Raw genomic sequence first — 13,176 nt, forward strand, 5'->3', positions numbered from 1 at the left:
GCTAAGTGCAGAAATGTATTTATTCTATAAGATTTTTTTCTCTTCCCATAAATTATCCACCTAGCTTTATACTGGCATACTTTTTAATGAGTTGTGACTTGGAATTTAGGTTTGGATTATGACAGTTTCATGTGGTACCTTTATAATATTATTATAAGAAAATAATATTTTCTTCACCAAAGCTAAAGAGATATGTATGGCATTATCAACTATTACCTTGCTGGTTTATTCTACAGGAAATACTGGAAAGATGATGTTATTGCTTTATATTGTTCAACTGTCTAAAAGTATAAAGAATACTTAAAGATACAAGTACTTCTATTAAAGTTAACTTTTTATCAAAATATCTGTAGCATTAAATATTTGAGTACCAGAAACTTCTGTGTTCAAAAGAAGTAAACTACAGTTTAACAAAGATAAACATAATTACCCTGAGAATTATTTAATCATTATCAGATGAGTCCTTAAAGAGTAAAAGCAAATTCTAGTCAAATGTAAGGGACTTACAAAAATAGCACCTTGTTTAAATAATATTTTCTGGATGTCTAATTCAGTCCTGACTAGTTTTAGATTTTAGACTAGTGCTGGTTTGACATTCGTATTTTAGGTCGGCATGAGTCAACAGAAATATAATGTGAGCCAAATTTATAATTAAAATTCTTCTAAAAGCCACCTTTAAAAAAAGTAAAAAGAAGCAGGCAGAATTAATTTTAATATAATTTATCTAACCTAATATATGCAAAATATTATTTCTTCATCAGTATTAAAAAATTAATGTAATATTGTATATTCTTTTTTTCATACTTAAGTCACTTGAGACTGGCCCCATTCCAAGTGCTCAATTGCCATATGTGATGAGTGGTTACCATTGTTCAGCAAAGTTTTAGACATCTGTATTGATTATAATTTAAATTGGCTCTATCTTTTACCTTTTCTTCTGTTTCTAACTTTTGTGCAAGAAAACCACATTTGTCAGGAATGAAGAACTAAATAATCAACATTAATCTTTGAAAACATCTAGAAAGGAAAGTTCCCCCACTTCTCATTTGCAATCACTCTTCATTTTAAGTACTGGTTCACACAAACAGAAAAAGATTAAGTCACTTTTGAAAAGAGCTGAGTACACTCTCCCAATGATGTTTAAGATGCAGAGCATAGAGAAAGTACACGATATGATAGGGTTAATCCACTGTTACAAAGAAAATATTGCATATTTCAACTGTAATTTTCAGCAGGTGAAATGAAATAATTAACTTCTTAAACATCTCCAAGTTGTGAAAATTATAAAATTAAATCAAGTTAAAATAGGTAGAGAGATGAAATTTCTCTTGTTCCCTGATCGTGATAATACTTGACCTTGTTTATTCCTTTCTCTAAAATTACTATTCAAACATCTTATATTACTGTATCCCCACTTGAAAATTATCCACAGCTTTAGTGATTTTTGACAAAACCCTTAGGAAACTAGGGCAATGGCCACATATTCTAAGGCCGTAATTTGACCTTTACTCCGTTTTGGTTAAACTTTTCCCCAAAATGTAGGTTTCAGAACATATTTTGTTGCATACACTACACTTGTATTTGTAGTTTAACATGAAATGCATATTGTAAAACTGTCTTTGAACAGAGTAAGTTTATATTACTTAAACTTTTAGGTTACCTCACAGAACCTAGAATTTCAATGTGTGTCCAAGTAAAAGTAAAGAGAATAGGATTATTTTCCCCCTTAACTGTAAAAAGAAAAAAAAAAATCGAGATGTTAGATTCAAGGCATATATTCTGTGTTATTTTGTAATCTTTTCGTGTGTGAGTCAATTCAGTGAGCATTGATTTTAATAATTAATTGAATGTATAAGTGATGTAAGAAAAATTAGAGAAATTACTGCTACACATATGCCCAAAGGTAATTTTATACCTTATTTTTTATAAGATATATACAAAAAAATTAGGTGAGATTTTGGAGTTAGAAGGGGACTTGGCAAGCTCCCGATCTAACTTCAAGGAGGAAGATACACAAAAACGTAAGCCCTGAGAGATGTGATGACTTGCTCAAAGCCTTGCCAATAATTCGTGACAGGCTCAAATCTGTGGTGAGCTAATAAACAGCAGAACTAGGGCTTCATTCCAGGTAGTTTGCTCCAGAGACCGTGCTCTTAACCACAACACTAGAGCACCCCCTCTCAATAAAACTGTTTATGAAGTCTACTGTTCTTTTCATGAAGTTTTACATTCTGTGAATTCACAAATTTTAAAACAAATTAAATGAAAGTCTGTAGAGAAGTTATAGACTTTTGCCTCTCAGGATATAATACCTATGAAATGTAGGAGTAAATGTAATTTGTAGGTAGAACAGAAATAATAGTTTTGGCACAGAATTTTTTTTTCTTTTTAAAAAAGAAAAGTAGGTGAGAAACTTTGATACTGAGGAAAAGGAACTGTGTCCCTTTGGGCTCTCCATACAGAAATAAGTAGCTGCAAATTAACTCATGTTTTACCTACATCAAAACACCAGCTCTTATTTTTGAGGGGATTCGTGGATCACGTCACAAGTCTGATAACAGCTATGGATTCTTACTCCACAAAACTGAATATGCACTCCAAAATTCTATAGAATAATTTCATAGGGTCTATGAACTCTAGGTTAAAGACTCTCCACACTAAGAAATTGCTTGAATTCTTCTGGACAGTTACCAAGTCCCCAAAGTCTGATGGTTTATGGATTACATTCTCTTAACATGTAGCCTAATATTACACACTTGAAAAATTTAAGTGATCCATTTCATTTCTAAAAATTCCATTAAAATTATTTAGTATTAATTATACTAATTTTCACAGTAACTTTCTTATATGGAAAAAGAAATGTGCAAAATTAGCTTCCCTAGCTATTCTAATGTTCTAGCTATTTAGGAAAATATTTTCTAAAGAAAACAAAATCCATTAATAGGTAGTATCCATATATAAAACATTCAGCAACATATTAAAATTCATGTCGGTCTCAGTAGGAAATGGCTACGTTCTAGGCAGGACTTCTGATATGTTAATAAATTAAATATTTTAATATACAAATTATAAGGAAATAACTTCTTCAAGACAAATCCATCAATAGGCACATTCACCAAACCTTCCTAAAGATGTTCTTAATTTCTTCTTCTTGTGCATAAGCACAAGTGAAACAAATATGATTCAACTCTTTTAAAATAGAAATAAATTATTTCTCAAATTCTCTAAATTGTGTATACATATGGAAAATGGTTGGATCCCCAATATCTCAACCTTAGAAATACCTTTAAGAGAATGATACTTCATTTAAATGTGTGGTTTTAGTTTAGTTTCATATTTCCACATCCTTTACCTCTTGATCTTTCTCTGCTTTTCTTTCTAGAGCCTCAAATTCATCCAAATCATTCTTTTCTTTTAATTTCAATTCCATTTCTTCATTTTCTCTTCTTAGTTGTTCATAGTCTAACACCAGATTATCATAGTTTGCACGAAGTGAACTCAATTCACTTTCTAAGTTTTCCTATTGCAAACAAAACCAAATTTCAAGTCAGAGAGAATTCCAATCATATATTGTTTGTTTCCTTAACAAAATTTGGATTAACCAAATAATTAATTTAACCTTGAATCGTTTGGTGGTTTAGGCCATTTTCTTCTTCAATAACTTTTTAATGGTCTAGCTTGATCCAGAGTGATAAAGGATCTGCATTTTGGTAAATTAGCTAACTTAGAATAGAAGACGACTATTTTGAAAGGGTTAAAATTTAAAACAAAAAACATAAACAAATGCTCTGTCTGTGTCTGACTAGAAAAGCTGAGTCAGAAGTAGGAGGTAGCGCTCATAATGGGACACAGATCCTTAAGCTCCTTAGTAATAAAGCTGATAGTTTAACTCTCCACCTGTCTGACTACTATCTTATTTCTCAGGTAGCTCTGAATCTAGGAAATGAAACTGAGGGATTATTTATTGACCTTTAAAACTCTAGTGGCCTTAATTAGAAGCAAAACTGTTACTGAAATTAAGTCAGAGCTAGAAATGTGTTACAACAACAACAATAAACCCCGATAACAAATGAATTTTAAAAAGAGTAAAAGGATAATACTCTGTAAAATACATTTAAGTTACCTGACTTAGTAGCTTTGTTGCTGGATTCCACTCTATCTCAGTTAATGTATCAAGAGTGTTACTGAAAATATCAGACTCTGAACAGACAGCTATAATTAGAGGGAAAAGAAATTTATCCATAAACTTGTTATTAAGTTTCTTAAAACTCAAAGATAAAAAAAAATCTGATCAGAGGTAATAAACTCAAATTAGCTAATACGTGCTCACAGTATGATCATAGCCAAGAATACATTAACAACAAATGTGATCATTTAAATTATTATGTCAATTAAGATCACTGGTTAGAATGAGTGATAACATACAGGGGTCCTTAATACAATATAGGTAAAAAGGACAAATTCTAAATTTGAGATTTGATTATTTTAAGTAGATTTAAAAATGCCCCTAAAAAATATTTATAACTATGTTGGAGACATAATTTTGAAAGGGATTCCTGTGTAAACGCCATCCTTTCAAGGTTAGCAGAGTTTAAGGCTGATGTTTGTTATATGGATACTAATTTAACTAGATAATGATTAGAATAAAAACATGTGTTTCAACTATAATGCATTATTCTTAAGAAATCTAGAAATAGAGAACGTCATGAACGTTCACTTTCTTAAAATTACTTATTTTTATCATTATCTCCATTGTAATTACACCTAAAATACATACATTTTATTTAAATGTGTTTATCACATTAATTGAGTTATAAATAAAGTCTCTCTTTATAGGGATGTTTTTATAATTAAAAGTAATTGAAAAAGTACTCACATTCATCAATTTCTCCTAAAGTTACAGCAGCCTTATGTGTTTTTGTTGTTACATTCACTGGCATATTGAATTCATTTACATAGTTTGAGTCTTTCATTTTGTTAATTTTGCCAAGGCACCAAGTAACTCTTCGTTTTTTTTTAGCCTGAAGAGAAAGAAATCAAAATTACCTCACACAGATCTGGGCTCAACATCTTAAAACAAGGGAACTAGTTTCCATTTTAAAAAACCATTGGGACTTCCCTGGTGGTCCAGTGGTAAAGAATCCACCTTCCAATGCAGGGGACGCAGGTTCGATCGCTGGTTGGGAAACTAAGATCCCACATGCCGCAGGGCAACTAAGCCTGCGCCACAACTACTGAGCTCCTGCACCTCAACTAGAGAGCTCCCACGCTGCAAACTACAGAGCCCACGTGTTCTGGAGCCCACACGCCACAACTAGAGAGAGAAAACCTGTGGCCACTAGACAGAAGCACTGCAACAAAGAGCCCACGCGCGGCAACAAAAGATCCTGCATGCCTCCGTGAAGATCCTGTGTGTCGCAACTAAGACCCGATGCAGCCAAAATAAATAAATAAAAACAAACAAACAAACCCAAAACAAACAAACAAAAAACCCCATCGACTTGGCAGAATGTTTACTAAATCTACTTTAATATCTTACCAGTTTAAGGATAACCTGAGTTAAGAAAACATATTCAAACTTTTCAAATCAGTATTTAACCTCATAATAAATTTGATGAAACTACTATTTAAATTACATATTTTATTAGAAGGTTTACTTATAAGCTTTTCTGGAATGTAACTGAAAGGAATCGGTTGACTCTCAACTCTTCAAGTAACCTGGGGGTATACAGAAGGGACAGCTGTCGCTGCCCCCTTAGAGCTACTGAAAGCACTTTTGGGTGCCCAGTTCTGTTCCCCTCAGTTATCTGTTCATCTGTCATCTTCCCTAGCTCCTTCCTCTTAGCTGTACGAATGCTCAAGCCTATTTATCTGCTTTTGAGTTTTAAAAAAAACAATCCCTTGCCTCCTCACTTCTCTCTAGCTACCATTTTCTTTTAGTTTCTACATTGTCTTCTTCCTCATCATCTATCTACTTCTTCCTCATCCCTTCAGGGGCATTTCTGTCTCCTGATTCTTATCCCACCCAGCTAGCTGTCTTCATCTCTCATTCTGCTTTGCTGGTTTCTCTTCCCCTGCCCACTTCCTAAGTGCTTGTGTCTTTCCATATTTCACAGCTGGCATTCTTCTCTTGTGTCTCTACTAGTACAAGCATTATCTCATCTTATTTGATCCTCTCAACAATCCTCTATTACTACATCCATTTTATAGTTGAGCTGGGTGTCCAGAAAGTTTGGAGAAGCTGAGTAGAGTCATACAGCCAACTGGAAGCTGAGCCCATGCCTGTTAACTTCAGAGCCTATCCACCAACCATTCTACTGCGTTGCCTGTCAACATTATCTGCTGTCCCCAGAATATTCTGCATGCTTTCATGCCTCTACCACATATTACCCTTTTGCTTGAAATAGCCAGCCCTTTCCACAGCCTGCTCTGCAAAAACCGAGTTGTATATACATGTTTGACTCCAAAGACCTTCACCTCAACTCCACGTGCTCCCAAAGCCACTCCTGGACCTTGTCATTATCTCAAACTCAAACCCAGACCTGCTCTTAGTACAGTGGCTATCCTCCACTTTCTTGATCCAGTTAATTCCATTATAGTTACTTAGCTTACAAGGTACCTTACTTTATTCCTGTTTTTCTCTTCCTATCATCTTAGATTCCATAGATCATCACTTCAACCATGTTTTTGGGTCAACAGCCTCAAATTATTTGACCCAATCTCTGTTCCCCAAACCTATTCCAACACAGTGTACACACAGATGAATTACACTGTCTTTTAAGACTTTATCAGCCTCCTGAACACTGCCAGGGCATACAGTCAGAAGACTGGCTGCCACCATCACCTGGGTCCTTAATGCTTCCCGGTAAGACTCCTTTCCTCCTTGTTGGCTTTCTTTTCTATTCCCTATAAAGGCTATACTATTTCAAACTCTTAGCATTGTCTATGAACTTGTGTCTCCACCATCTCCTGCTATCAGAGCAGAAAAATTAAACTTCCTACTTCAGAAAGACAATAAAAGCCTAAACTTACAAAAGCATTACCTGAACTGATGCCTATCCTTTCCTCTGTCCTTGTTATCATGAATAGATGTTTCTCCTTCTAAGGCCAGACCCTTCTACTGTATTCAAGATCCCATCCCTTTGGGTCATCTCAACCCACTGCAAGGTGGCTTTCACTACCAGCACATAACTCAAAATTGCTTTTGCAAATGAGCTTATTTCTAAATCCAAAGCATTTTTGTCTATGTGTATCTTACTTAACTTCTCAGCAGAATGTGACACTGCTGACCACTACCTCTCTGAAATACTCTGTTCCCTTGGTTACCACATTCAGCTGGTTTCCTTCTAAATTCTGAGCTAAACATGGGTTCCTTCAGGGATTCTTCTTTACTGCCTTTACCTAAAAAGTTGTTGTTTCATGGGGCTTTGTGTCTGACCCTCTGTTTTTTCCACTTTCAACATGCTTCCAGAGCAAGCTCACCCACTCCCAGGACTCTAAGTTGGATCTGCAGTAGTTAATGCCAAATTGATACCTCCATGTCAGACCTTTCACATTTTCGACTGCCTGACATCTTAAAATGGAGATGTCCTGAATCAAACACTGAGCAGCTCCACTGCTCTTCATTCAGTGTTCCTCAACTCAGTGAATATGCTACCAGCTACCCAGAAAGCCTAGTAATGCCAGCAAGTCATTTTGGATACCTCCTTCTCCCTTTCCCTGCCGCTGTGTCTACATAATCACAAAATCCTGTTGAGTCTACCTCCCAAATAGCTCTCCAGTTTATCCAATTTCTTCCACCTCCAGAGCCACAATCATTGCAGAGGCCCAATCTATCTGATGCACATAATAGCCTCACCTTCCCAAAATGCAATTCCGATTATGTTCCATACAAGGCTTTTCCTTGTCCTTAGCATAATGCAACATTCAAGTCCTTCACTGAGGTTTTAAAATGCCCCTGCCGCCAGAAAGTCCAAGAAATACAGTTTTCCCACAATTTTAAGCTTGTGTACATTTAAGTGTCTTCCTGAAACACTATTCCTTACGCCTTCCACTGGGCTATTTCCTACTCATCACTCAGTCAACAAATTGATCTAGAGCATCTTCTAAATACTTAGAATGGTGACCTGAGCATAATGTCTATTAATAATTATCTTAATAGTATATATTTATTGAGGATTTGCTGAGCAGAAAGTATAGTGTTAAGCATGTACTGTATGTTACTTCACTTAATTCTCACAACAATCCTATGAGGTGGGGATCAAGCTATATATCACAGATAAGGAAACTGCAGCAAAGTGTATTTGAGAAATTGCCCAAGGTCAAGTGTTAGGAACTGACAGAACAAGGATTCAAACCCAGGTAGTTCAAATCCAGAGGCTGTACTCTTAAGAAAATACCTGTTGGATAAATAAATCCCTACTCTAGTAAAAATAAAAACCACAAAAACCGGAAGCCAGAATTTTGATCAGTATGTTGATCTATATTCTAGATCAATTTCCTGATACTAATACTTCTGTTTCTTTAAACAGAAAATATTCCCACATACTCTAGACATCTGTGGTTTCCAATCCCTAATTAATTTTATTTGAAGTTCTTAAGAAGCATATTGCAAATAGATTCCTTGAATATACTCTAGACTCTAAACCATGAAAGACTCCAAATAGCCAAAACAATCTTGAGAAAGAGCAAAGCTGGAGGCATCATGCTTCCTGATTTCAAACTGTATTACAAAGCTATAGCAATCAAAACAATATGTATGATAGTGCCATAAAAACAGACACATAGACAAATGGAACAGAATAGAGAGCTCAGAAATAAACCCTATACATATATGATCAACTAATTTACAACAAAGGAACCAGGAAGATACAATAGGGAAAGGATAGTCTGTTCAGTAAATGATGTTGGAAAAACTGGACAGCCATATGCAAAAGAACGAAACTGGGCCACTATCTTACACTATACACAAAAATCAACTCAAACTGATTAAAGACTTGAATGTTAACACCTGAAACCATAAAACTCCTAGAAGAAAACATAGGTGGTAAGCTTGAATCCTTGAATTAGGACCTCTACATTAGGGATCAGTATTTTTTAATAAACTTCTTCTCTTAGGTGTTTTGTTGCTATATAGGTAAATAGCAACACAAAAGTTCTGGGTTTCTTGAATACACTATCAAAAGATAAGAAATGCATAACTATGTAATAAACACATAGGAATACCCGTTCTATTCTCTGTATACCAAGTTTAAGTTGTCATCTTTTAAATTTTACCTTTAATTCCTGTTGTGATGTGAGGGAAGAAGAGGTCACCAGCATCCGTGTTAAGTTTTGAATTTTCTCAATCTGCACTTTTTGAAGTAAATCTTTTTCTTCCAAAAGTTGTGCCATTTGGTCTTTTTCCATTGCCTGGGCTCGAGTCTCTAAAGAAACCTACAGAATGTAATATTGGGTTATGTTAATAACAAATGTAGCTAGATTTTAAAACTTCGAAAGTAGCTTAAAAGAACAGAATAGAAATTTGTATGTGAACTAAGAGAATTTTAATTTTATTGAAATAAAATATACCCTACCTGCAGAACACCAATACACAGTTACCATAATCAGTAATTTCTCAAACTAAAAATAAAGTCAAATATACATTTCTTCTCATGTCACTATTCTATATGCCATTACAATGCTCTTAAAGCAATTCTATTAGTTGCCTAAAAATATATAAATAGTAGGCAGAGAAGTCATAAAAGCAGAGATTTGAATACCTACAGCAAAGGAAGAGATGTTTTCATAAGACTACCATTTGATATTTTAGCTTATTCCTAAAAAGATCACTAAAATGCAAGATTTATATAAAATAGAGGACCATAATAGTTAAAGCAAACAATGACAAGTGATTATGCTATCTTATTAGATTGCTATCTCAGGGTGGAAGAAAAATTCAAGTTAACGTGAAACTAGAGAAAGTAGTTTTAGGTACCTATACATGATCTCTCTTTTTTAACCTAATTCCCTATGTATAATTTGTGACAATTAAAAAAAAAACTTATCTCCACTTGGCCCACTTGAAAATATCAAATTTTCCCCTTTGAAAATGAAAAACAAAATCTATAATAACTTCAAGAAACCAAATCTTTCAGTTTATAGTAAATTAAACTAAAATTTTTATGAGTTGATTTCTTGTTAGTTGAAAGCTGTTTTAAATTTAGGTTGCAAAACTCAGATATTGATGACTTAAGAATCTCTGGGCGATTAGGTAGATCTCAATTCTAAATCTGTCCCTACTCTTTACTGAAATACATGGTTCACACATACCTCCTCTAATTGCTTTTTAAGATCCATTATTTCTTTTCTGTATCTTTTCAGGAGAGCTTCATCATTTGATACCTCATTAACGTAAGGAGTATTCTTCATATGTTTAGCAGTGCTGGCAAACTGGGAAAAAATACAAGAGTGTTATGTGCTCCACACACAAAAATTAAGTAAATTAATAATATTTGGTCTTCTTGTAATTAAGTTTTGTAAAGAAAAATCAGTACTCTTCCCAGGTAGTTTAATACTTTTGAGTACAGAGTGCATTTTATGTCCCTGTAACAATGCCTGTAATGCTCCAGTCAAAAGCCTCTCTCCTTCCTTTGAACGCTATCCTACTTACTAGCTACTTAAGTATTAATCCAAGGCAATCATGTTGGAAGACAGGTCTTATCTTCCCTATAAGACTATACATTCTGTGAAGCCAGGGACTCTATTTTCTATCTGTTTTCTCTGACAGTACCTCGACCCAGTGCTCAGTAGCTATTTAAAGCAATGTTTCTTAGAGTATGAGTATCAGAAGTTACTTTAAGTGGGTACATGAAGGTATCCATTATATAAAACATTGAATCCTTCATTGAGACAGCTATTCTACTGACAATTCAATTCCCCCCTACTCGCCCCTCTCCTTTTTTAAACATAAAATGCAGGCCTTAGGCTCAGTGCAAAGGCAGGCAACAATTAGCAGGAATTTAGGAATTATTTTATTATAAGCACATACACATGTTTTTTGGGTCACCTTCTATTTGTTGCAAGTGATACTAGTTTTTCATTTACGGAACTGATATAACGTTTCCTTTCATAATCAATTAAGTAAAAAAGTGAGTTTGTAAAAGAAAAATATCAAGTCAATTTCAGTAAAATAGTGTTGGATGTGGCAAAAATTGTGGAGGTGGGATATGAATGATTGAATTTTGGGAAAATTAAGAAATGCTATTTAGCAGACAACACGTAATTTTATTTTAACAGGTAGTTATGTGAATTAAAAAACTCTACCTATTTTTAGTAGGTAATTTTTCCTTCTTAAAGATGATATCCCCTCCTATTAAGTTGAGATAAAAATCACACTCACCTGGAGAGTAGTAAGAGTTTCATCAAAAGACACTGGAGTAATTGTGCAGATAATACGTGTTTTTGCATTTCCTCCCAAGGAATTCTGGAGAATTCGTGTTAATTTGCTATCTCGATAATTTATGAAACCACTTAGTGAGAAATGAGTTTGGGAAGAAAAAGAGTAAGAATTTTTATATAACAAAAGTCGTTGGTTCTTAATGTAGAAACTTAAAATAGCTACAGTTAAAAAAATTAATTATTTACAGGTTACATGAAGCAGATAAAAACTACTAACTAAAAAATATTTAAAATATACAAAGTAAATTTAGTAGGACACAATCATATGTATAAGAAGCCAAGCATGATCACAGAGTCATGAAAGCTTTTGAATATATGAAATAAGAACATTTATTTGAGTGTCACTAAAATATTACAATTCTTGACCTAATGAAAACATAAGCATTAACAGATAGAGTACAGTGGGATAAACATACCCAACTTGTCCATCACTAAGTTTCTTGATCACTTGTCCCAAAATAAATAAGCTTCGATTTATATTACAGCCTTCTTTGAGTCGCAAACCTGCATTTATTAAACAAGTATAAAAACTAAAATTGAGCCCTGTACTGGATGATGAACTTATCAGTAAATTATGAGAGAAAGTAGAAATTAAAGGGACAGATGTTGAAGTCCATGCTTTGGACTAGATCTGAGCCCACCTTTAATACCACTGGTGGAGGAGCTCTCTCCCTAACCCTCCCCCAATTAGGTGAATCAGAAAGGTTATCACCTGAGAGAAATGGCAAAATGAAAAAGATGACTAAGAAAAGAATAAGAGGGAGGGAAAGCCCATTGTCTAAAAGAGCTCCTCTAATTCCTCCATTCAAATCTATTTTTTCCAAACCTTCAAATATAGGCAACTATAGGCTCAAAACCAAAAAAAGTTCTCATTTTAATATTGTGAGTATGCTCACATGACTCTAACATTAAAAAAAAGTACCTGGAAAAAGCTCTATTCCAGTTTTATGCCCCAACCAGTTCCTGTTTCCTCTACCAGTAAACCATGTTTATTATTTATTCTTCTAGATTTGTAGAAATACAAGTTCATATATATTCATTTCTCCCCTTTCTTTTTCAGACAAATAGTAGCATACTATACACACTATTCTGCACTTTGCTTTTTTCACTTGGCAGTATATTGTGCATCATATCAGTAAACACTGGTCTTTTTCATTCTTTTTCATAGCATAGAATTCCATTGTATGGATGTATCAGAAATTATTTACCTAGAACCCTGTTGAGGGATATGTAGGTTTTCAATCTACCATGTATACAAAAAATACTGCAATAAATAACTCTGAATAGCTGTTATTTCACAGGTGCATTATTCAGCTATTGCTGTAATATTGCTGCTTAACAAGCCAACTTAAAACAACAGGCATTTATTTCCCGTTCATGGGTCTGGTTTGGTGGATATAGGCCATGCTCAGCTGGGTGTCTTTATGTCAGGCTGCAGGAAATTAACACAGAGAGAGGCTTGACATCTTTATGATTTTGCACCTTCCCATCTAAGTATGCTTTTCCATTTGTTGAAGTATTTGGTTATGTCCTTCAGGTCTGTTTTGAAGTTTTCTTTATTTTGGCCCTGTGCAATTTTTGTTGAGTTTCTTCCTAGGTATTACACCTTTTAAGCCATCATTGTAAATTGAGTCTTTTTGCACACTAAATATTCTAACTGGTTATTTGTATTATAGAATTATTAATGTCTGTATATTAATTTTGTGCCCCACTTCCCTTCTGAATTTTCTTACCTGA

General features: G+C 34.2%; 1 protein-coding gene across 9 annotated transcripts in view; it reads right to left on the bottom strand.

The window, feature by feature from the left end:
- The window catches only part of CENPE (centromere protein E), an 81,311-nt gene that overhangs the window by 55,748 nt on the left and 12,387 nt on the right, over nt 1-13,176 (bottom strand). For all 9 annotated transcript variants that reach the window (XM_027103406.1, XM_027103405.1, XM_027103407.1 and 6 more), the window contains exons 10-16: nt 11,856-11,943; nt 11,381-11,510; nt 10,312-10,431; nt 9,277-9,435; nt 4,877-5,021; nt 4,124-4,212; nt 3,353-3,520 (exon numbers count right to left, since the gene is read on the bottom strand). In XM_027103406.1, the coding sequence (XP_026959207.1) occupies nt 3,353-3,520; nt 4,124-4,212; nt 4,877-5,021; nt 9,277-9,435; nt 10,312-10,431; nt 11,381-11,510; nt 11,856-11,943 (899 nt within the window). The remainder of the gene's footprint in view (nt 1-3,352; nt 3,521-4,123; nt 4,213-4,876; nt 5,022-9,276; nt 9,436-10,311; nt 10,432-11,380; nt 11,511-11,855; nt 11,944-13,176) is intronic.

Source organism: Aethalodelphis obliquidens, unplaced genomic scaffold, assembly GCF_003676395.1.
Source record: "Aethalodelphis obliquidens isolate GAN/ISIS:26980383/991018 unplaced genomic scaffold, ASM367639v1 scaffold6, whole genome shotgun sequence".
Taxonomy (NCBI): domain Eukaryota; kingdom Metazoa; phylum Chordata; class Mammalia; order Artiodactyla; family Delphinidae; genus Aethalodelphis; species Aethalodelphis obliquidens.